Source organism: Watersipora subatra, chromosome 6 (assembly GCF_963576615.1).
Source record: "Watersipora subatra chromosome 6, tzWatSuba1.1, whole genome shotgun sequence".
Taxonomy (NCBI): Eukaryota; Metazoa; Bryozoa; class Gymnolaemata; order Cheilostomatida; family Watersiporidae; genus Watersipora; species Watersipora subatra.
Window position 1 is genome coordinate 36,705,552 of NC_088713.1, and position 25,384 is coordinate 36,730,935.

At 31.7% G+C, this 25,384-nt stretch overlaps 3 protein-coding genes across 3 annotated transcripts in view; all 3 read right to left on the bottom strand.

The window, feature by feature from the left end:
* The window catches only part of LOC137398578 (malignant fibrous histiocytoma-amplified sequence 1 homolog), a 17,496-nt gene extending 16,957 nt beyond the window's left edge, over positions 1–539 (bottom strand). The window contains exon 1 of the mRNA XM_068084736.1: positions 403–539. The gene's annotated coding sequence lies outside the window, so the exon portion shown is untranslated. The remainder of the gene's footprint in view (positions 1–402) is intronic.
* The window catches only part of LOC137398224 (uncharacterized), a 20,476-nt gene extending 8,122 nt beyond the window's left edge, over positions 1–12,354 (bottom strand). Inside the window, exons 1-13 of the mRNA XM_068084330.1 lie at positions 12,350–12,354; positions 11,561–11,701; positions 10,334–10,474; positions 9,891–10,031; positions 8,714–8,854; positions 7,544–7,684; positions 6,377–6,517; positions 5,263–5,403; positions 4,350–4,490; positions 3,189–3,329; positions 2,078–2,218; positions 846–986; positions 403–543 (exon numbers count right to left, since the gene is read on the bottom strand). Coding sequence (XP_067940431.1) covers positions 403–543; positions 846–986; positions 2,078–2,218; positions 3,189–3,329; positions 4,350–4,490; positions 5,263–5,403; positions 6,377–6,517; positions 7,544–7,684; positions 8,714–8,854; positions 9,891–10,031; positions 10,334–10,474; positions 11,561–11,701; positions 12,350–12,354 — 1,697 coding nt within the window. The remainder of the gene's footprint in view (positions 1–402; positions 544–845; positions 987–2,077; positions 2,219–3,188; positions 3,330–4,349; positions 4,491–5,262; positions 5,404–6,376; positions 6,518–7,543; positions 7,685–8,713; positions 8,855–9,890; positions 10,032–10,333; positions 10,475–11,560; positions 11,702–12,349) is intronic.
* A 2,557-nt stretch (positions 12,355–14,911) lies between these two features.
* The window catches only part of LOC137398225 (uncharacterized), a 44,673-nt gene continuing 34,200 nt past the window's right edge, over positions 14,912–25,384 (bottom strand). Inside the window, exons 20-27 of the mRNA XM_068084331.1 lie at positions 23,223–23,363; positions 22,499–22,639; positions 21,536–21,676; positions 20,401–20,541; positions 18,912–19,052; positions 16,554–16,694; positions 15,327–15,467; positions 14,912–15,023 (exon numbers count right to left, since the gene is read on the bottom strand). Of these exons, the coding sequence (XP_067940432.1) occupies positions 14,912–15,023; positions 15,327–15,467; positions 16,554–16,694; positions 18,912–19,052; positions 20,401–20,541; positions 21,536–21,676; positions 22,499–22,639; positions 23,223–23,363 (1,099 nt within the window). The remainder of the gene's footprint in view (positions 15,024–15,326; positions 15,468–16,553; positions 16,695–18,911; positions 19,053–20,400; positions 20,542–21,535; positions 21,677–22,498; positions 22,640–23,222; positions 23,364–25,384) is intronic.

Here is a 25,384-nt window from a genome sequence, read left to right on the forward strand (position 1 = left end):
AAAGCACCAGTCAATTCAGTTTTTTTTATAATTGTGATTGCCAATAGCGACCAGGCATCCGCAAATGTTTTGTTTCAGTAACCGCTGCTATTTTGCATACAAACTTTCTTTAGTTGCAAGCTATTGTTGACTTTTTATGAAGCACTTGTAATATCATGCTTAACTTATTGTGATCATTCTAAAAAATATATATTTTCATATACTTTTTACAAGTCTGGTAATTGACGAAACAACACTTACAAAAGATTCTATCAAATTAAGACCTATAAAAATTAGCAGTAGAAAAAAATTTATAACAAAGTGTTTAAGGAAAGTATGCATAATACATTGCACAATCATTAAAACCTTTTGCTGTTGTTACAGGACAACTGGTAGCATTGCCAGTTTATAGATACTACTCACCTTTCTGGTAGGGAGGCTAGCTTGCATTTGTAAAGTGTCAGCAGTTTTAAATTACCAAATCTGGCAAACACATCTGGTAGACCACCAGAAAGGTTATTTTCAGAAAGGTCAAGTTCTTCTAACTGAATCAGCTTTGAGAAGCTGTAAATTAGAAAAAAGGTCAAAATCTAAGAAATATTGAACACTCCAAAATAGAAATTTGTAGGGCGAGTGCTGGACCCAAAAAGTAGCTTTAAAAAGTGTTTCACATCAACAAGTATACACATGTATGCAAATACATGTTCAAAATGTCATGATATCTCAATACATAATATCAAGGTTTGTAAATTTTACAAAATGTGTTTTGGTAGCTAACATCAGTTGACTCTTTCCACAATAATTATAACGTTTACTGTAGATACAAGGGTAATTGGGAGCAATGTGAGTTTGTAGATACTACTCACCTTTCAGGTAGAGATATTAGCTTGCATTCCTGAATAGTCAGCTTTCTTAAATTAACAAGACCAGCAAACACATCTGGTAGACTAGCAGAAAAGTCGTTTTTTGAAAGGTCAAGCTCTTCTAGTTGAGTCAGTTTTGAGAAACTGTAATCCGCAATTAAAAACAAAAATTAAGAAATATGGAACACTTCAGGATATTTTTGGCATGGTTACTGTTGGAGCCAAAATGTACCAATGAATTGTGTTCTATTCCAACAATTTTATATACGTATGCAAAGATAAACGTAAAACGTTGTAAGTATTCCAAAGCATATTATCGACGTTTGTGAATTTTACGAAAGATTTATTGGTAGTTAGCACTAATTGACGCTTTTCACAGTAACAACAATATTAGCTGTAGACCTTTATTCTTTAAGTAACAAACATATTTTGCAAAAATAGAAAACTTTGTATAAAACATTAGATTGATAAATACGAAGACAAAATGCAAATGCACCTGAATCCAGTTACTGATAAGAATTAATCATATTAAAATAATATTCAAGAGGGAAAGTTGCAGAGCCTAGAAATTTTGAAAAATTGAAAATTATAGTATGAGTAAAGCAGTCAACTTTGCCGGATTTTGCAGGAACCTTCCGGAATTAAGATTAACCTCTTTCAAAAATAAAGTTTCCTGGTAACCCGGTATGAGAGTTCTGAAAATAGATGACTGATAGAAAAAAACCAATAAACAAGATATGTAGGCCTATATTGTATATATAAGAACTAAACTAAAAACAAAATCACCTACCTGGAATATTAACAGAGGCCTTGAATTATAACATACTATAAAGTTTTTAATTTATTTTTTCTTTATAGTTGTCGTTACCGACAGCGACTAGGCATCAGCAAAAACTTAGTTTTAATAACAGTTCTGATTTTGCACACAAATGGACTGTAGTTATAGTTATGTTTTTATCAGGTACTTGTAATATCAAGCTGAATTTTTTGTGATACGTTTGAGTGAAATATATATTTATAAAGGTTTTACAAGCTCAAGTTAGAAAATTCACGAAACAGCACTCAAAAAGATTCCATCAAATAAAACCTTGAAAAATTAGCAACAGGAGACTTGTAAAAACTTGTAAAAAAGCGGTACGGGTCAGTAAGCATGATATAATGAACACTCACTACAACATATTTACTTTTGATTCAAGGAAAACTAGGAGCATTATCAGTCTGTAGACGTTACTCACCTTTCAGGTAAGAAGTTTAACTTGCATCTATGAAGTGTCAGACTTTTTAAATTACTAAGACTGGAAAACACACCTGGTAAACCATCATAAAAGTCATTTTCAGAAAGGGCAAGCTCTTCTAGCAGAGTAAGCTTTGAGAAGCTGCAAATAACAAAAAAGTACAACTAAGAACACTTCAGAAAACCAGATTAGCATGGTCACTGTTGGAGCTGAAAAATTGCAAAAAATTGTGCTCTACTTTTGCGAGTATATACATGGGGACAAATTTAAAGCGCTCTAAGTACCTCAATGTAAATTGGCAGGGTTTGTAATTTTTAAAAACTGTTAATTGTTAGTTAGCACCAGTCGACTGCTTTTACAGAAATAATAATATTATTACCTTTAGACCTTTAAACTTTAGTGGTAAATGTCTTCTGCAAACTCACAAAGCTTAGTATAAAACATTGCATTAGTAAAGACAGAAACAAAATAAAAATATGCCTGAAACCAGTTACTGTTTAGGAAGTTCTATAAGCACTATTACATCCAAAAATGAGAATTGCGGTGCTCAAATTGTTTGGCAAATTGCAAAATGAACTATGAGGGCTGTAAAAGTAGATGACTGATAGCAAGAAAATCAATAAATCAAATAAATAAGTTTTACATAAAAGAACTAAACTAAAAACAACATCATCTACCCTGGATTAGAAATAGAGGTTTTAAATTATAGCATACTACAAAATATCTAATTTATTTGTTTTTTATAATTGTCAGCACCGACAGAGACCAAACATCAGAAAAAATTTTTATAAGTAACCGTTGTTATTTTGCACACCAATTGACTTTAGTTTTTAGTTAAAGTTAAGTTTCTATCAAGCACTTTTAATATCTTTTGCAATAATTCCAAGTAAAAAAAAATTCATACATTTTCTACAAGCTGAAGTTTGGTAATTCATAAAGCAGCACTTACAAAATATTCCTTCAAATAAACCCTTGAAAGATTAGCATTAAAAACATTTTTGTAACAGAGCAGTAAAGGCCAGTAAGCATAATAAATTGCACAATCATTAAAACCTTTTAATGCTGATACAAGAATAACTAGAAACAATGCCAGTTTGTAGATGCTACTGACCTTTCGGGTAGAGAGGTTAGCTTGCATTGCTGAGCCGACAGCTTTGCTAAATTGCCAAGGCCGACTAACACATCTGGTAGACCACCAGAAAAGTCATTTACACAAAGTTGAAGCTCTTCTAGCTGAGTCAGTTTTGAGAAGCTGTAATTCATAAAAAATGACAAAAACTAAGAAATATGGAACACTTCAGGAAACTGGAAACAGTTTGACATAGTAAGCGTTGTAGCTAAAAAGTAGCAACAAATTGTGCTCCACACCAAAAAGTATGTACATGTAAATAAAAATAAATTTAAATTGTTATTAGTATCTGAATTTATATTGTCTAAGTTTTTAATTGTTTTAAAAAGGTATACTGATATTTAGCACCAGTTGACTCTTTTCATAGTAATAATAATATTAACTATAGACCATCAGTCTTTCAGTAATAAATATCTTCTGCAAATTCAGAAAGCTGTATAAAATATTGCAGTAGTAAAAGCTAAGACAAAAATGCAACAACATCTTAATCTAGTTTTTGATTAGGGATCATTATCATTAAAATTATCGCAAAGATTGAAAGTTGCAGTTCATAAATTGTTTGTCAAACTTAAAAATATACAATGAAGGCTGTGAAAAATAAATGAAAAGTAGCAAAAATCAATAAATAAAAGATGTAAATTCAATACAAAAGAATTAAACTAAAAACAACATAATCTACCATAGCTTAGAAAAAGAATTCCTAAACTATAAAATACCATGAAGTTTTAATTTATTTGTATTTTATAATTGTTGTAGTTGAAAACAGCAACCAGGCATCAGCCAAAATGTTGTTTTAGTAGTCACTGTGATTTTGCACACAACTTGACTTTAGTTGCTAGCTATAGTTAAGGTTCTATTAAGCACTTTTAATACCAAGCTGAATCTTTTTGTGATAATTTTGAGTAAAAAACATTTCCATACACTTTCTACAATCTGAAGTTTGGTAATTCATAAAACAGCACTTACAAAAGATTCCATCAAATAAAACCTTGAAAGATTAGCAGCAGAAACGTGTTTGTAACAAATCATTACCAGTCAGTAAGCATAATAAATTGCACAATCATAATATAATAAACACTGACTACCTTTTACTGATGATATAATGATAGTCGGGAGCATTATCACTTTGTAAATGTTACTCACCTTTCTGGTAGAGAGGTTAGCTTGCATTCCTGAAGAGTCAGCTTTCTTAAATTGCCAAGACTGGCTAACACATCTGGTAGACCACCAGAAAAGTCATTTCTAGAAAGGTCAAGTTTTTCTAGCTGAATCAGTTTTGAGAAGCTGTAAAACGTAAATAAGAACGAAAACTAAGAAATATATATAACAATCCAGGGACTTATTGGCATGGTTAATGTTAAAGCCAAAAAGAAGCAATGAATTGTGTTTTATTCCAATAAGTATATATATGTACGTAAAGTTGAAAGTAAAACGCTATAAGTTTTATAAGCTATAAGGTATATTGTCAAGGTTCGTAAATTTTATGAAAGGTTTATTAGTAGTCAGCACTCGTTGAATCCTTTTACAGTAATAATAATATTAACTTTAGTCTTTATGTAAGGAACTTTTTCTGCAAATGTTGAAAACTTTGTATAAAACATTACAGTAGTAAAGAGGATGACAACATAGAAATATGCCGGAATCCAGTTACTGATAAGGAATTATTATGAAGACAATTATAGCAAAGTGAAAGTTGAAGTTCTCGTTTAAAAAATATATTATTAGGGCTGTAAAAATAAATAATTAATAGCAGAAAGTTAATAAGTAAAATATGCAAATAAGTAAAACATCGGCAAAAAGTTTGTTTTAGTAACTGCTGTGATTTTGCACACCAATTTACTTTTGTTGCTAGTTATAGTAGTTTTTATCAAGCACTTGGTAATTCACAAAACAGCACTTACAAAAGATTATTTCAAGTAAAACCTTGAAAGGTTAGCAGCAGAAAAATGTTTGTAATATAAAAGTAAAGATCGATAAGCAATCCACCATCATTAAAACCTTTTACTGTTGATGCACAAATAGTTGGAAGCATTATCATTCTATAAACATTACTCACCTTTCTGGTAGAAATGTTAGGTTGCATCCCTGAAGTTTCAGCTTTCTTAAATTATCAAGACCAGCAAACACATCAGGTAAACCATCAGAAAAGTCGTTTTGAGAAAGGTTAAGCTCTTCTAATTGAGTCAGCTTTGAGAAGCTGTAAACCAGATGAGAGGAAAAAAAACTATGAAATTTAGAGCACTCCAAGAAATATTTTGACATGATGACTGTTGAAGCCAGAAAGTAGCAATAAATTGTGTTCCCTTTAACAAGTGTGCACAATTACGAACAAAGCTTAAATGTTATACATGTATCTCAATTTATATTATCACCCTTTCTAATTTTTTTAAAAGCGTTTATTAGTAGTCAGCGGCAGTCAACTTTTTTTACAGTAATAATAATACTATTTATAGACCTTTGGTCTTTCAGTTATAAATATTTTTGCAAGAGCAGAAAACTTCGTATAAAACATCACAGTATTAAAGATGAAGGCAAAATGTAAATGTGAAACCAATTACTGATAAGGAATTATTATGCAAACAATAAAAGCAAAATATGAAGGTTGCAGTGTTTAAACTGTTTGACAATTTTTAAAGTATAGTGAATTTTGTGAAAAATACATGATCAGCAGCAGGAAAATCAATAAATAAAGTTTGTAAATTTAATACAAAAACTTAAACTAAAAACAACAAAATCTACATTGGATTAGTAACAGAGATCTTACATTGTAACATACCCTAAAGTTTCCAAAGTATTTGTTTTTATAACTGTGGTTGCCGACAATGACCAGGCTTTAGCAAAAACTTTGTTTCAGTAATTGCTTTAATTTCGCACACCAACTGACTTTAGTTGCTAGTTATGGTCAACTTTTTTATCAAGCACGATGATTCTTGTAAAGTTGAGCTGAACTGTTTTTTGGTAATTCTGAATAAAAGATATTTTCATATACTGTCTACAAGCTGCAGTTTGCTAATTCGCAAAACTGCAATAACAAAAGATTTTAACAAATAAAACCTTCAAAAATTAGTTGTAGAAACATATTTGCAACAAAGAGGCAAAAGTCAGTAAGCATAATAAATAATTAATATAATGATAGCTGAAAGCATAATCAGCCTGTAGACATTACTCACCTTTCTGGTAGGGAGGTTAGCTCGCATCCATGAAGTGTCAGATATCTTAAATTACTAAGACCGGCAAACACATCTTGTAGACCACCAGAAAAATCCTTTCCAGTAAGGTCAAGCTCTTCTAGTTGAGTCAGATTTGAGAAGCTGTAAATCATAAATAAGGACAAAAACTAAGAAATATTGAACTTTCAAGGAAGCAGTTTTGCATATCGATTGTTGAAGCAATAATTAGCAATAAACTGACTTCTAACTTAACTCTAGCTTTGACTTACAGCTTACTTCTTCCAAATATTGAATACAAAATACCAAGTGTATAAAAACTTTAAACAAACACTTTCACTCTAAACTTAAGGTCACACAGTTAGTTAAACTAGTAAGAAGTAATGGGTAGATGATGCTAACAATTAAGATCTTATACATGTTTGTATTTTACCATTTATTGTTTATATTTTTATATTTAGCACAAAATCAGAATTCATCTAGCTATTTTACATATCTTTCAAACACTTCGGTGTAACTGTATAAAATCAAGTGACTGTCATTCCTTAGTGAAAATGCAGAATTTCTTTATCACAATCTGCTGTTTCATTCAGGGATGACAACTCAACTATTACATCGTAGCTTAGGTACTCGGAAGTGTTTTGGAAAAAGTTAGCATGACAATGTAATATCAATAAACATTGGTCAAATAAAAACTTTAGTTTGATAGAAAAATTAAAGTTTTTTGTTGCATAAAACAAGTTTGTTAGAAATCCTTTTTTGTGTTCCGGCCAACCATGCCACCACCATTTTTTCATTTTTGCAGTGTAATTTTTAATAGTGGCTGATGAAATTTTTTCAGTAGCCGCTGTGGTTTTGTATGCCAAATAATTTTATTTGTTGGTAACATTTAACTTGTCTATATAGTACTTCTGCTATCAAGCCGGATTACTTTAGGATTATACTGATCGAAGTATAATTTTATACACTTTCTCTATGCAGGATTTTGGTAATTCCTCAAACCGCGCTTAAAGAAATTGTATTAAATAACACCATGAAAAGTTAGCAGCAAAAACATGTTTGTAACAAAGCATTAAAAGTCAGTATACGCAGTAGATTGCGCAGTAACAAAAACCTTTTACTGTTGATACAAGAACAGCGAAGCATTATCAGTCTGTAGAGATTACTCACCTTTCTGGTAGAGAGGTTAGCTTGCATCCATCAAGTGTCAGATATCTTAAACTACCAAGACCAGCAAACACATCTGGTAGACCACCAGAAAAGTCATTTTCAGAAAGGTCCAGCTTTTCTAGCTGAGTCAACTTTGATAAACTATAAATTATAAACTAAGATGAAAACTAAAAAATATAGAACGAAAATATAAAGATATATATTATACATATAATATAAAGATAAAAAAATATATAAGGAAAATTTTGACATAGTGACTGTTGGACCAAAAAAGTAGTAATAAATTGTGCTCTACTTCAACAAGTAAATAGCTGTTTTCAAAGACAAATTTAAAATGTCACAGGTATCTCAATATATAAAATCAAAATTTCTATTTTTTTCAAAAAGTTTATTGGCTCGAGTTGACTTTTTTTATAGGTGATAATACTATAAACTGTAGATCTTTACTTTTTCAGTAATAAATCTCTTCTGTAAATGTAGAAAACTTTGTATAAAACATCGCATTAGTAAAGCCTAAAACGAAATGCATGAATCCAGTTACTGATAAAATGAATCCCATTAAAATACTATTCAAAAGTACAGATGCAGAGCCTAGAGTTTTTGAAAAATTCAAAATTAGACCCGTTAGAGTTTTGGAAAATAGATGAGTGATAGAAAAAAAATCTATGAACAAAATATGTAAATTTTATATGAAAGAATTAAACTAAAAACAACATCATTTACCCTTGATTGGCAACAGAAGTCTCGAATTATAAAATACCATGGAGTTTCTAATTTATTTATCCTTTATAATTGCCATTACCAAAAAAGGAAAGGCATCAGCAAAAAGAATTTTTATAACTGCTGTGACTTTGCACACGATTTGACTTTAGTTACTAGTTATAATTAGCTTTCTATCAAGCGCTTGTAATATCAAGCTTAATTTTTTGTGATAGTTTTAGGGAAATATTTTTTCACACACTTTTCACAAGCTGAAGTTTGGTAATACATGAGAAAGCATTCAAAATAGATTCCGCCAAATAAGACTTTGAAATGTTAGCAGCAGAAAAATGTTTGTAAGAAAGCTCTAAAAGTGAGGAGTAAGCATAACACAATGAACACCCATTACTACTTTCTTATTGTTTATACAAGAACAGCTGGAAGCATTTTCAGTCTGCAGACGTCACTAACCTTTCAGGTAGAGAGGTTAGCTTGCATCCATCAAGTGTCAGATATCTTAAACTATCAAGACCCGCAAACACATCTTGTAGACCACCAGAAAAGTCCTTTCCAGAAAGGTCAAGGTTTTCTAGGTGAACCAGCTTTGAGAAACTGCAAATCATAAATATGGAAAAAAACTAAAACACATGGAAGACTCTAAGAAAGATTTTGGCATGGCGATCGATGGAGCAAAAAATAGCAATAAACTGTCCTCTACCCTAACATTGACTTTTTGGTTTACCGTTTCAAGGTATTTCAAGAGAAAATACATGAAAACTTTAAACAAACACTGTCTCTCTAAACTTAAAGTCACAAAGTTGGTAAAACTAGTCTACTAAGAAATAATGAATAGATAATGGTAATAAGTGAGATCTTATAACCATCTGTATTTTACAATTTATAGTTCAAGTTTTTGGTTTAACCCAAAGTCTAAATTCATCTAGCTATTTTACATTTCTTTTCAACACTCTAATAAAACTGTATAAAATCAAGTGACGGTTATTCCTCAGTAAAAATGCAGACTTTCTTCATCACAAACTGTCATTTCATTCAAGGATAATGACTCAACTATTACATCGTCACTTAGGTACTCGGAAGTGTTTTAGGAAAATTTATTACTTTGTTGGCAAGACAATGTAATATCAGTAAACATTTTCAAATAAGAACTATAGTTTGAAGGAAAAATTGAAGTTCTTTCCTGCATAAAACAAGTTTGTTAGAAATTCCTTTTTGTGTTCCAGCAAACCATGCCACTACCACATTTTTTATTTTTGCAGAGTAATCGCCTATACTAATTGCGAGGAATTTTTTTCAGTAGCCGCTGTGGTTCTGTGCGCCAAATTTTATTAGTTGCTAGTAGCATTTAAATTTTCTATATAGTACTTCTACTATCAAGCCGAATTATCTTGTGATTCTTCAGGTTGAAATATATTCTCATATGCTCTCTCGAGGCTGCAATCTGGTAAATCACAAACCAGCGCTTACAAAAGTTAAATTATTTAAGACCATAAACAGTTAGCAGCAAAAACATGTTTTGTAACAAAGCAGTGAACATCAGTAAGCATAATATAATTAGCGCTCACTACACCGCTTTTATGGTTGATATAACGATAGCTCGAAGCATTATCAGTCTGTAAATGTTACTCACCTTTTTGGTAGAGAAGTTAGCTTGCATCTATCAAGTGTCAGACATCTTAAATTACCAAGACCACCAAACACATCTGGTAGACTACCAGAAAAGTCATTTTCAGAAAGGTCAAGCTCTTCTAGTTGAGCCAGCTTTGAAAAGCTGTAAATTATAAAAAAGTTAAAATCTAAGAAATATGGAACACTCCAAGATACAAATTGGCATGGCGAGGGTGAGACCCAAAAAGTAGCTATAAAATGTGCTCCGCTTCAACAAGTATATACATGTATGCAAATACATGTTCAAAATTTCATGAATATCTCAATACATAATATCAAGGTTTGTAAGTTTTACAAAATGTTTTTTGGTAGCTAGCATCGGTTGCCTCTTTCCACAATAATTATAACGTCTACTGTAGATACAAGGGTAATTGGGAGCAATGTGAGTTTGTAGATACTACTCACCTTTCAGGTAGAGATATTAGCTTGCATTCCTGAAAAGTCAGATTTCTTAAATTAACAAGACCAGCGAACACATTTGGTAGACCAGCAGAAAAGTCGTTTTTTGAAAGGTCAAGTTCTTCTAGGTGAGTCAGTTTTGAGAAACTGTAATTCATAATTAAAAACAAAAGTTAAGAAATATGGAACACTCCAGAAAAAGTTTTGGCATGGTTATTGTTGGAGCCAAAATGTACCAATGAATTGTGTTCTATTCCAACAATTTTATATACGTATGCAAAGATAAACGTAAAACGTTGTAAGTATTCCAAAGCTTATTATCGGCGTTTGTGAATTTCATGAAAGGTTCATTGGTAGTTAGCGCTAATTGATGCTTTTCACAGTAACAGCAATATTAGCTGTAGACCTTTATTCTTTCAGTAACAAACATATTTTGCAAAAATAGAAAACTTTGTATATAACATTAGATTGGTAAATACGAAGACAAAATGCAAATGCACCTGAATCTAGTTACTGATAAGAATTAATCATATTAGAATAATATTCAAGAGGGAAAGTTGCAGAGCTTAAATTTTTTTGACAAATTTATAATTATAGTATGAGCAGAGCAGTCAACTTTGCCGGATTTTGCAGGACCCTCCCGGAATTGAGATTAACCTCCTGCAAAAATAAAATCTCCTGATAACCCGGTATGAGAGTTCTAAAAATAGATGACCGATAGAAAAAAATCTCTTAATAAAATATGTGAATTCAATATAAAAGAATTAAACTAAAAACAAAGTCATCTCCTCTTGATTAGTAACAAAGATTGCAAACTATAACATACCATGAAGTTTTTAGTTGATTTGTTTTTTATACATGTCGTGACTGACAACTACAAGGCATCAGCAAAAGGTTTGTTTTCGCAACGGCAGTGACTTTGTACATGAGTTGACTTTAATTATTAGATATAATGAACTTTTAATGAACATATCGATATAATGAACATCCAGCTGAATTTTTTTGTAATAATTCTGATTAAAATATTTTTTCATTCACATTTTAAAAGCTGAGTTTTGTTAACTTACAAAAAAAGCAATTACAAAAGCTTCAAGCAAATAGTATATCAAAAGATTTTTAATAGAAACATGTTTGTAAGAAAGCAGTGAAGCTGAATAAGCAGTAATATTGCAACTCTCTCACTCTTCATTCAAAAATATCTAGAAGTATTATTAATCTGTAGACAAGACTCACCTTTCAGGTAGAGAAGTTAGCTTGCATTCATTAAGTATCAGATAACTTAAATTACCAAGACCCGCAAATACATCTGGTAGACCACCGACAAAGTCATTTCTATAAAGGCGAAGCGTTTGTAGCTGAGTCAGATTTGAGAAGCTGTAAATCAGAAATAAATACAAAAACTAAAACATATGGAAGACTCTAAGAAAGATTTTGGCATGGCGATCGATGGAGCAAAAAGTAGCAATTAACTGTCCTCTACCCTAACATTGACTTTTTGGTTTACCTTTGCAAGGTATTTCAGGAGAAAATACATGAAAACTTTAAACAAACACTGTCTCTCTAAACTTAAAGTCACAAAGTCGGTAAAACTAGTCTATTAAAAAATAATGAATAGATAATGGTAATGATTAAGATCTTATATTTGTTTGCATTTTACAATTTATTGTTTAAGTTTTTGGTTGAACACAAAATCTAAATTCATCTAGCTATTTTACATTTCTTTTCAACACTCTAATAAAACTGTATAAAATCAAGTGACGGTTATTCCTCAGTAAAAATGCAGACATTCTTCATCACAAACTGTCATTATTTCATTCAAGGATAATGACTCAACTATTACATCGTCACTTAGTTACTCGGAAGTGTTTTAGGAAAAGTTATTACTTTGTTGGCAAGACAACGTAATATTAGTAAACATTTTCAAATAAAAACTATAGTTTGAAGGAAAAATTGAAGTTCTTTCCTGCATAAAACAAGTTCGTTAGAAATTCCTTTTTGTGTTCCAGCAAACCATGCCACTACCACATTTTTTATTTTTGCAGAGTAATCGCCTATACTAATTGCGAGGAATTTTTTTCAGTAGCCGCTGTGGTTCTGTGCGCCAAATTTTATTAGTTGCTAGTAGCATTTATATTTTCTATATAGTACGTCTACTATCAAGCCGAATTATCTTGTGATTCTTCAGGTTGAAATATGTGACCTCTCGCGTGAAAATCGACCAAAAGTCGGCATTCACTATTGCTAGTAATGGAGCTTCGAAGTTTGCATTAGGTTTATTGGGGAGCACATGGCTACTTTGTTTATTATTTTACCGTAGACCAATCAGGGTGTGAGGAATTTATTTCTGAAGTGAGAAAATGATTTCATTGGTTCCTTATGCCAAATTTTTTTCGATCCTATTCGTTGCAATGCGATCGTGACGTCATCAAAATGGCGACTCATGAAGATTCTAAAACTTCGAAAACTTTTTTAATCTGATGAATCTGAGAAACTTGGCACATTGCTCGATAAAATTGAGGCTGAATATGAAGAAACAATGTCTAGAGATCCAGGTTTTTATGTTACTGATGACCTGCAAGCTCGGATGCCTGAATTTAATGACGATGAAGAAGACGATGTTGAACCTACCGAAGGATTAACTGTTATTCACTCGTATAGTACTCCGGTTATTGACTCAGAATCACCTGCTGCCAGCTTACCAACTCATCTTATAGTGTCTAATGAACCTATTAGATTCAGTTGCAAGTGTGACTGCATCAAAAAATTTGATAGAACTCTGATTTTCACTCAGCTGACTTACAATAAAGGATGTTCCAAGACAGAGTTAGATTTGGTTAACATGGGCCGAATTTTTACTTGTGTGGATGATGGGAACACCACAAAACCTTTCAAGCATAAGGAGAAGATCAGAAATAGGTCAAGGTGCAACTTTAAATATCATGGTGAGTCTTATTGAATTTTTTTCTGGTCTACCCTGTTTATTTTTGGTAGTAATAGTATAGGTGTAGTAGCCTACTAGTTGCTGGCCCAGTGCATGCTTCCCTGAGTCACATAAATTTACATCATACAATACATGACTCAGTGATCAGTCGAACTCACTGGCCTGAGTTAGGTGTGTTTTCACTCATAATTGATTGCCAGTTGCTACATGACTTATTCAACGTGTCAATATTTGTGTGTTTATTTTTTGTCTGCTCACATTAACCCTATGGTATGAGCAATCAATCCCTTCGTCACACGATCACTAGGCCACTAAGTCTATTACTCGTAAAAGTGTCTCAGAGTCAGAATCCGTTGCCAATCACCTCATTAGCTCATTCTTTAGATTTTTTCTATATTAATTAGGAATTAAAGGAAATTTAATTTAAAGGAATTTAAGAATTTAGTTCTAAATTAAAGGAATTAAGAGCTTTTACAAGTTTTCATTCAGCCAAGCTTACCCCAGTACGATGACATGTTATTAACATAGATTGTTGTGTGTACTGTTTGCTAACCATGCTACCAGGGTCACTTTGATGCACAGCAGTGTTTTTGTTTGGTTTAGGAAAAGTAAAAGTTCAGACGTATCTAGACTCCCCTGCCATGATGTATGATGTAAGACTCGAAGGTATCAATGGACTGCCGAATGTGATAAAACCTGAAGGTTTAGACTATGACCACCAAGAATACTTGCATACTAATATTCGAGAATTTTGCCGTCTTGGCACTGAGGGTTTAGTTTGCCTGAAGCATCATGGTAAAAGACATAAAACGTGACCATAGCATGAATTTTAGCCTTTTTCTGAGTCAGATGAGAGTAGGAATTTAATCATGGTCTTGGGTCTGATACCCCGTGTGTTTTTTACACTCAATGTTTTGGCAAAATAAACCTCAGTATAGATTTCAGATGTGATGTTAAATCCTGAAGCCTATCAGTTAGTGGTGATATACCACTGTTGGTGTAAAGTACGGATGCGTAAAAATGTCCAAATTTTTTAAGATTTGAGAGCAGGGTTTACCAGTGTTTTTTTGTCCTGACCTTAAAATGGTGTATACCAGCTGTTTCAGCATGCTTATTTACCCTAGAGACCAAGTTTCACCTCAGTCAGCAAAATACAAATGGCCGTATCCAAGGAAAACCTAACGTAAACAACCTATTTCTGTGCGTCACGTCTTTATTCGCGATTTTCTCCGTTTCAGATTTTGAGAGTTTTGGCTGAGGTGCCTTCCAAAAAATTGCTATATCTTTGCAATATCTCATGAACTACTCAAGCTAACTCAAAAATTCAAAGTGCTTTAAATTCTCCACAAAATTCTGCATCTGACTGTATTACTAATTCAAAAACTGAAAATCCCTCATTTTGGTTGGTTTTCACATGAAAGGTCACAGATATTCTCATATGCTCTCTCGAGGCTGCAATCTGGTAAATCACAAACCAGCGCTTACAAAGATTAAATTATTTAAGACCATAAACAGTTAGCAGCAAAAACATGTTTTGTAACAAAGCAGTGAACATCAGTAAGCATAATATAATTAGCGCTCACTACATCTCTTTTATGGTTGATATAACGATAGCTCGAAGCATTATCAGTCTGTAAATGTTACTACTGTGTCAGACATCTTAAATTACCAAGACCACCAAACACATCTGGTAGACTACCAGAAAAGTCATTTTCAGAAAGGTCAAGCTCTTCTAGTTGAGCCAGCTTTGAAAAGCTGTAAATTATAAAAAAAGTTAAAATCTAAGAAATATGGAACACTCCAAGATACAAATTGGCATGGCGAGTGTGAGACCCAAAAGGTAGCTATAAAATGTGCTCCGCTTCAACAAGTATATACATGTATGCAAATACATGTTTAAAATTTCATGAATATCTCAATACATAATATCAAGGTTTGTAAGTTTTACAAAATGTTTTTTGGTAGCTAACATCGGTTGCCTCTTTCCACAATAATAATAACGTTTACTGTAGATACAAGGGTAATTGGGAGCAATGCAAGTTTGTAGATACTACTCACCTTTCAGGTAGAGATATTAGCTTGCATTCCTGAATAGTCAGCTTTCTTAAATTAACAAGACCAGCGAACACATTTGGTAGACCAGCAGAAAAGTCGTTTTTTGAAAGGTCAAGTTCTTCTAGGTGAGTCAGTTTTGAGAAACTGTAATTCATAATTAAAAACAAAAGTTAAGAAATATGGAACACTCCAGGAAAAGTTTTGGCATGGTTATTGTTGGAGCCAAAATGTACCAATGAATTGTGTTCTATTCCAACAATTTTATATACGTATGCAAAGATAAACGTAAAACGCTATAAGTATTCAAAAGCTTATTATCGACGTTTGTGAATTTCATGAAAGGTTCATTGGTAGTTAGCACCACTTGACGCTTTTCACAGTAACAGCAATATTAGCTGTAGACCTTTATTCTTTCAGTAACAAACATATTTTGCAAAAATAGAAAACTTTGTATAAAACATTAGATTGATAAATACGAAGACAAAATGCAAATGCACCTGAATCTAGTTACTGATAAGAATTAATCATATTAGAATAATATTCAAGAGGGAAAGTTGCAGAGCTTAAATTTTTTTGACAAATTTATAATTATAGTATGAGCAGAGCAGTCAACTTTGCCGGATTTTGCAGGACCCTCCTGGAATTGAGATTAACCTCCTGCAAAAATAAAATCTCCTGGTAACCCGGTATGAGGGTTCTGAAAATAGATGACTGATAGAAAAAAATCTCTTAATAAAATATGTGAATTCAATATAAAAGAATTAAACTAAAAACAAAGTCATCTTCTTTTGATTAGTAACAAAGATTGCAAATTATAACATACCATGAAGTTTTTAGTTGATTTGTGTTTTATACATGTCGTGACTGACAACTACAAGGCATCAGAAAAAGGTTTGTTTTCGCAACGGCAGTGACTTTGCACATGAGTTGACTTTAATTGTTAGATATAATGAACTTTTAATGAACATATCGATATAATGAACATCCAGCTGAATTTTTTTGTAATAATTCTGATTAAAATATTTTTTCATTCACATTTTAAAAGCTGAGTTTTGTTAATTTACAAAAAAAGCAATTACAAAAACTTCAAGCAAATAGTATATCAAAAGATTTTTAATAGAAACATGTTTGTAAGAAAGCAGTGAAGTTGAGTAAGCAGTAATATTGCAACTCTCTCACTCTTCATTCAAAAATAGCTAGAAGTATTATTAATCTGTAGACAAGACTCACCTTTCAGGTAGAGAAGTTAGCTTGCATTCATTAAGTATCAGATAACTTAAATTATCAAGACCTGCAAACACATCTGGTAGACCACCGGAAAAGTCATTTCTATAAAGGTGAAGCGTTTGTAGCTGAGTCAGATTTGAGAAGCTGTAAATCAGAAATAAATACAAAAACTAAGAAATATAATCCTGAAGATATTTTTGGATGGTTATTGTTAGAACCAAAAACCTGCAATTAATTGTGTTCTATTTCAACAAGTATATAGCTGTATGTAAAAATAACTTTAAAACTTCATGAGTATTTCAATGCAATATTATCACGGTTTGTAAATTTTATACATGTTTTTATTAGTAGTTAGCACCAGTTGACTCTTTTACCCTCAATAAGAATTTTAACTATACATAGGCCATTGTCTTTCAGTAATTAATGTCTGTTGCATATGGAAAAATCTTTGTATAAAATATCGCAGTGGTTAAGAAAAAGACAAAATGAAAACCTCCCTGAATCCAATTGTATCGCAGTGGTTAAGACAAAGACAAAATGAAAACCTCCCTGAATCCAATTTCTGCCGAAGAATTACTATAAATACAAATCTAGCAAAGAGTGAAAGTTGTATTGCCTAAATTTTCCGCCAAACTTAAAATATACCATTAAATATTTTTAAAGATAATAGATAGCAAAAGAATTACTAAATAAAAGATGTTAATTTTATAAAAAAGAATTAGAAAAACATTAGCCACAAACAACATCATCTACCCTGGGTTAGTAAAGATAAAGGAAATGTAGAATTAACAGAGCTCTTACATTATAACATACAAAAAGGTTTCTTATATAATTTTTTACATAATTGCTGTTGTCAACAGTGTCCAGGCTTCAGCAAGAGATTTTTTTTTAATAACCTCTCTGATTTTGCACACCAACTCACTTTAGTTGTTAGTTATAGTTAAGTTTCTATCAAGCACTTGTAATATTTAGATGAATCTTTTTTGTAATAATGCTGAGTGAGTAATACTTTAATACACGTTCTACACGCTTAAGTTTGGTAATTTACACAACAGCTCTTACAAAAGATTCCATCAAAGAAAACCTTGAAAGCTTAGCAGCAGAAATAGTTTTGTAACAAACCAGTAAAGGTCAGTAAGCATAATAAATTGCACAATCATTGAAACCTTTTACTGTTGATACAATAAAAACTGGATCATTATCCGACAGTAGTGGTTACTAAATTTTCTAGCAGAGAAGTTAGCTTGCATCCATAAAGTGCCAGGTCATTTAAATTATCAAGACTGGCAAGCACATCTGGTAGACCACCAGAAAAGTCGTTTTCTGAAAGGTCAAGTTCTTCTAGTTGAGTCAGCTTTGAGAAGCTATAAATTATAAATAAGGACACGAACTAAGAAATTTGAAACCTTCTAGGAAACAGTTTTGCATAATGACTGTTAGAGCCAACAAGAGGCAGTAATTTGGGCTCAACTCCATAAAGTATATACAAGTATGTAAAATCAAAATGGTTTAAAACGTTTCAAGTATCTCAAGATATATCATCAAAGTTTCCAATTTTTACAAATTTTTTTATTGGTAGTTAGTACCAGTTGATCCTTTTTACAGCAATAATAATATTAATTATAAACCTTTAGTCCTTCAGTAATTGATGAATTTTGCAAATGTAGAAAACTTGGTATAGATCATTGCAGAAGTAAAGACGAAGACAAAATGCAAATACGTCTAAATCCAGTTACTGATATGGAATTATTATGATTACAATTATAGCCAAGAGTGAATGCTGCACTGCTCAAATTGTTTGTTAAATTTAAAAATATACTTTAAGGACTGTGTAAGATAGATGTTTGATGGCAAGAAAATCAATAAATAATAGGTATAAATTCTATAGAAAAAGTTAAACTACAAACAACATCATCAACTGTGGATTAGTAGCATAAGTCTTAAATTGTAACGTTTTATGAGGTTTATAGTTAATAGGACTTCCTAATTGTAGTTGCCGTCAGCGACCAGGCATCAGCAAAAAGTTTGATTCAGTAGCTGCTGTGATTTTGCACACCAAATGACTTTAGTTTTTAGTTGCAGTTAAGTTTCTATCAAGCACTTGTAATATCATGCTGAATCTTTCGTAATAATTCTGAGTGAATAACATTTTCATACAATTTCAAGGAGCTGAAGTTTAGTAATTCACAAAACGGCGCTTAGAGGAAGATTCCATCAAAAAAACTGAAATATTAGCAGCAGAAGCATGTTTGTAACAAACCAGTGAAGGTCAGTAAGCATAATAAATTGCGCAGTTATTAAAACCGTTTACTGTTATTACAAGATAACTGGGAGCATTTTCAGTTTGTAAATACTACTGACCTTTCAGGTAGAGATGTTAGTTTGCTTTCCTGAAGCATCAGCATTCTTAACTTATCAAGACTGGCAAAAATATCTGGTAGACCGGCAGAAAAGTTGTTTTCTGAAAGGTTAAGCTCTTCTAGTTGAGTCATCTTTGAAAAGCTGCAAATCATAAATAAGGACAAAAACTAAAAAATGCAGAACCTTCCAAGGAAACAGTTTAGCACAGTTACTGTTAGAGCCAAAAGGTAGCATTAAATTGTGCTCAACTCTAAAAAGTATATCTATGTCAAAAAAATTTAAAATGTTTTAAGTAACTCAATGCATATTATCAAGGTTTGCAAATTTTACAAAAGTTTTTGATAGCACCTGTTGAGTTTTTCTCCAGTAATGATATTATTATCTATAGACCATTAATCTTTCAGTAATAAATGTCATTTGCAAATGCAGAAAGCTGTACAAAACATGGCATTTGTAAAGATGAAGACAAAATGCAAATACACCTTAATCCATTCGCTAATGAGGAATTATTATAAATACAATTATAGCCCAGAGTGAAAGTTTCAGTGCTCAAATTGTTTACAAAATTTGAAATATACCATAAAGGCTGTAAAAAAGTGATGCTTGATTGCAAGAAAGTCAATAAATAATAGGTATAACTTCTATAGAAAAAAGTTAAACTACAAACAACATCATCAACTGTGGATTAGCAGCATAAGTCTTAAATTGTAACGTTTTATGAAGTTTCTAATTAATATGACTTCCTAATTTTAGTTGCCGTCAGCGACCAGGCATCAGCAAAAAATTTAATTCAGTAGCTGCTGTGATTTTGCACACCAATTGACTTTTGTAGGGTCTATAAGGGTAGGGTATAAGGGTCTGTAGGGTCTATAAGGGTAGAGTATAAGGGTCTGTAGGGTAAAAGTTTTAAATTGTAACATGTAAAAAAAAACTGGAAAAAATAAATGAAAAATGGCTTTGAAAAAATGGATGATTAAAAGCAAAAAAACCAACGAACAAAATATGTCAAACCTATATAAAAAAGAATTAAACATCATTATATGCACTAGGTTAGTTACCAAATTCTTAAATTATAACATACCATTAAGTTTCTAGTTTATTTGTGCTTTATAATTGTAGTTACCTACAGCAACCAGGCATCAGCAAATATTTTCTTAGTAGTCTATGTGATTTTGTGCACCAATTGACTTTAGAAGGTAGTTATAGTTAAGTTTTTATCAAGTGCTTGTAATACCAAGCTGAATCTTTTGGTAATAAGTCTGAGTGAATAGTACTTTCATACAATTTTAACGGGCTGAAGTTTGATAATTCATAAAGCAGCACTTACAAATGATTCTATCAAATAACACTTGAAATATTAGCATCAGAAACACGTTTGTAAAAAGGCAGTAAAGGTCAGTGAACATAATAAATTGCGCAATCATGAAAAAAATTTCATTTTTGATACAAAGATAGCCAGAAGGATTATCAGTTGGTAGATGTTACTAACTTTTCTGGTAGAGAAGTTAGCTTGCATCCATGAAGTGCAAGATACTTTAATTTATGCAGACTGGCAAAATCATCAGGTATACCACCAGAAAAGTCGTTTCTAGAAAGATGAAGCTCTTCCAGTTGAGTCAGTTTTGATAAACTGTAAATCATAAATAAGGATCAAAAATAAGAAATATGCAACCTTCTAAGAAACAGTTTGGCATGTTGAAGTCAATGAGGAGTAACTTGGGCTTAACTTCAAAAAGTATGCAAGAATATGAAGGCAAAACAATTTGAAACATTCTAATTATCTCAAAATATGTCATCAAAGTTGGCAATTTTTAAAAAATGTTCATAGGTAGTTAGCCGCAGTCTACTCTTTTTATTGCAACAATAATATTAAGTATAGACCGTTAGTCTCTCAGCAATAAATTTCCTTTGCAAGTAGAAAAACTTTGCATAAAACATCGCAGTAGTAAAAACGAAGACAAAATGCAAATACACCTGAATCCTATTACCGGTAAGGAATTAATATGAATGCAATTGTAGCCAAGAGTGAAAGTTTCAGTTTATAAATGGTTTGACAAACTTAAAAATATGCCATGAAGGCTGTGAAGAATAGCTGATTAATAGCAAAAAAATCCATAAATAAAAGATGCAAATTCTAAATAAAAAAAATTGAACTATAAATACCATCATCTACCATGGATTAGTCGCAGAGTTCGTAAATCATAACACACCATAAAGTTTCTAATTTATTTGTACTTTATAATTATTGCTACTAACAGTGACCAGGCATCAGCAAAAATTTTGTTTTAGCAGTCACTGTGATTCTGCACACCAATTGACTTTAGTTGCTAGATATACATGTAGTTAAGTTTCTATCAAGCACATGTAATATCAAGTTAAATCCTTTTGTAATAATTCTGAGTGAATAATATTTTCATACAATTTCAACGAGCTTAATTTGGTAATTTGCAAAACAGCACTTACAAAAGAGTCCATCAAATAAAACCTTGAAAGCTTAGCAACAGAAACGTGTTTGTAACAAACCAGTAAAGGTCAGTAAGCATAATAAATTGCGCAGTTATTAAAACCTTTCACTGTTATTACAAGATAACTGGGAGCAATTCCAGTTTGTAGATGTTACTCACCTTTCAGGTAAAGATGTCAGTTTGCTTTCCTGAAGCATCAACATTCTTAGCTTGTCAAAACTGGCAAACACATCTGGTAGACCAAGAGAAAACTCGTTTTCTGAAAGGTTAAGCTCTTCTAGTTGAGTCATCTTTGAGAAGCTGCAAATCGTAAATAAGGACTAAAACTAAAAATGTGGAACCTTCCAAGGAAACAGTTTAGCACAGTGACTGTTTGAGCCAAAACATAGCACTAATTTTTGCTCAACTCTGAAAAGTATATCTATGTCAAGGCAATATTAAAACGTATTAAGTAACCCAACTTTACTTAAAACGTTACGGAATCCAGCTACTGATAAGGAATAATTATGAATACAATTATAGCCACGAGTGAAAATTTCGGTGATCAAATTTTTTACAAAATTTGAAAATATACCATAAAAATAGATGGTTGATAGTGAAAAAATCAACAAACAAAAGATAAAAATCATATATAAAAAATACAGGACTAAAAAACATCATCCCTCCCTGAATTAGTAACATAGGCCCTAAGTTATAACATACTATAAAGTTTCTTATAGTTTTTTTATAGTTCTTTTCTTAAAGTTTCTCTACCAACAGAGACCAGGCATCGGCAAAAATTTTGTTTAGTAACTGCTGTTGTTTTGGGCACCAGTTGACATTAGTTATTAGTTATAGTTAAGTTTCTATCACAAAATTGTAATATCAAGCTGAAATTTTTTGTGGTAATTTTATAGTGTGAAAAGTATTTTCCTACACTTCCTGCAAGCTTAATTTGGTAATTCACAAAACTTCACTTACAAAAGATTTCATGAAATTAAACCTTGAAAACTGAGCAGCCGAAACATATTTGTAATAAAACAGTAAAGGTTAGTAAGCATAATAAATCGTGCAATCATTAAAACCTTTTACTGATGATACAAAGATAGTCCAAGAGACTTTCAGTCTGTAGACGTTACTCACTTTTCTGGTAAAGAGGTTAGCTTGCATCTATAAAGTGCCAGTTCATTTAAACTACCAAGACTGGCAAACACAAATGGTAAACCACCAGAAAAGTCATTTTCTGAAAGGTCAAGCTCTTCTAGTCGAGTCAGCTTTGAAAAGCTGTAAATTATAAATAAAGAACGAAACTAAAAAATATGGAACACTCCAGGAAAAAGTCTCGTATGGTGACTGTTAGAGCCAAAAAGGAGCAGTAAATTGTGCTTGACCTAAAGAAGTGTATATAAGTATGTGAAGGCAAACTTAAACGTTATAAGTATCTTAATGTACATGTATATTATTGAAGTTTGTAACTTTTACAACAACAAAATATTGGTAGTTAGCACCAGTTGATTCTTTTTACAGTAATAACAATATTAACTATAGACCTTTTGTCTTTCAGTAATAAATTTCCTTTGCGAAAGTAGAAAACTTTTTATAAAACATCACAGTAGCAAAGACAAAGACATAATGTAAATAAGCCTGAGTTCAGTTTTTGATAAGGAATAAATATGAGTACAAATCTGGCAAAGAGCTAAAGTTGCATTGCTTAAATTGTTTGACAAATTAAAAAGTTGGCAGCAGAAATATGTTTGTAAAAAAGCAGTAAAGGCCAGTAAGCATAATAAGTTAAACATTCATTAAAACCTTTCACTGTTGACACAAGGATACTTGGTAGCATTATCAGTCTATAAACGTTACTCACCTTTCTGGTAGAGATGTTAGGTTGCATTCCTGAAGTGTCAGCTTTCTCAAATTACCAAGACCGGCAAACACATCTGGTAGACCACCGCAAAATTCATTTCTAAATAGGTCCAGTTCTTCTAGCTGAATCAGCTTTGAGAAGCTGTAAATCACAAATAAGGACAAATCTAAGAAATGTATAACACTCCAGGAAACAGTTTGGCACGGTCATCGTTGGAGATGGAAATTAGCAGTGAGCTGTGTAATAAAAAGTATGGATAGAAATTGATTTTTAATTAACAAATAACAATGTTTGTGATTCTAACTTTCAAACTACATTTTACGAGAGAAGTTTAGTTGAAATAAATTAGGAGAGAAAATAAAAACAACTGACAAAGTTTTCAAACTTTGTCAAACAACTGTAACTTTAAAGTTCACATATCACAGTAAAAAAAAATTTGTGCAGGAAAACTAAATTAAAAATAAATAAAACTATTGTAAAGGTTTTAAAACAACTGTAAGTTTAAAATTTCATAACTTGAGAGAAGTGTTTTATTGAAATAAATTAAGAAAAATAAAAATGTAAGGGCGTTTAAATGTAAAATCATTAGCCAGTAATAGCTAAACACAGTATATTTTGCTTCAACTATCATCACAAATTATTTGGTATACAATTATATGTTTTACAATTACAACTATGTTTTCAGTTCATTTCAGTGTTGGCACGTGAAAATATCGTAAACTATAGACGTACATAGAGTGATATAGAAACTCATAGTCATTATTTAATGCAATTACCTTTTGGTAAAAATCATCGTCATTAAAAGTAGTACAAAATACTTTGTTAGCTTTAGTAACTGTAAGTACCTACAATAACTTCAGTGCATTTTGTGGTAATGGTCCGCAAGATAATATAATATTACAATGTACTACGTGGAGAGTTCTTACCTTCAAGACAGACGTGCAATATAAAGGCTGAATCTAACTTAAATGGTTTTAGTTTATTAAACACATACTTTAAGGAAGTTTTAGTATGCATTTTAGTAAACTTCAAAGTTTTAACAGAAATTTTATCATTTATCTGTTTGCGAATAGGTTTTATTATAACGGATACCGGATATACCGGATAACAATTACGGATAACTCACAATGGTAAGTTCAGCGACATATATATCTTAATAATGCACATTATATGATCTCTACTCAAATCGTCAAATTTTAGGTTCAAAGTAAATTATTCCCTTGGGGTGGAACAAATGGCTTTAATGAAAAAAAGGCGAAGAAGCATCGTGTTGCATAAACTAAGCTCCCAAAACGCTTTTTAACAGGGCATCGTAATGAGTGGTGGGAGCAGTGCTAAAATAATATATATATATATATATATATATATATATATATATATATACTGCATATGGGAAAGTCTAAGCATTACAGCGGTTATGGGTCAGTGGTAAAGCATCCGGATAAGAAACTTTTGGCGGCATTCGTTGTGAGTCTATGTCCTTCAGAGTGCAAAGATTTATTTTCAAGATTTTAATAGCTATAGCCAAAATGACAGATTCACAGACTTTGAGAAATTTACATATATATTTTTTAAGGTATGTCATCTGTGAATCTGTCCATCATTCCAGCTATAGCTATTAAAGTCTTGGTATTAAAATTCCACATACTGATGAATTTGAACTCACAACAAATGCATCAACATGTTTCTTATCCAGACACTCTACCACTGAGCTAGAACAGCATACAAATCAAAGTTGTTTTCATATACCGCATAGCCCATGCGCATGCTAGTTATTTTAGCGTTGCGCCTTTGTGTTACGATTCCGTCGTTAAAAAATATTTTGGGACCTAAATTTATGCAACACGGTGTCTCTTTGTTTTTTTTCCTGATAGGGCCAATTTGTTTTGCCCCACTATATTGACAATAATTTAACTCCAAATTTTGCGATTTTTGTACTGGTAATAAATGTTATTACAAGTTATACGTCGCTGAATTTGCCGTAGCAAGTTATTCGTATTCATTATATGGTATATTTGGTATCCGATATAATAAAAACGTTTTGCAATAATAAAATTTCTGTTAAAAGTTTCAAGTTCACTAAAATACATAGTAAAACTTCCTTCATGTATGCGTTTAGTAAACTAAGGTCATTTATGTTGGGTCCAGCGTTGATGTTACAC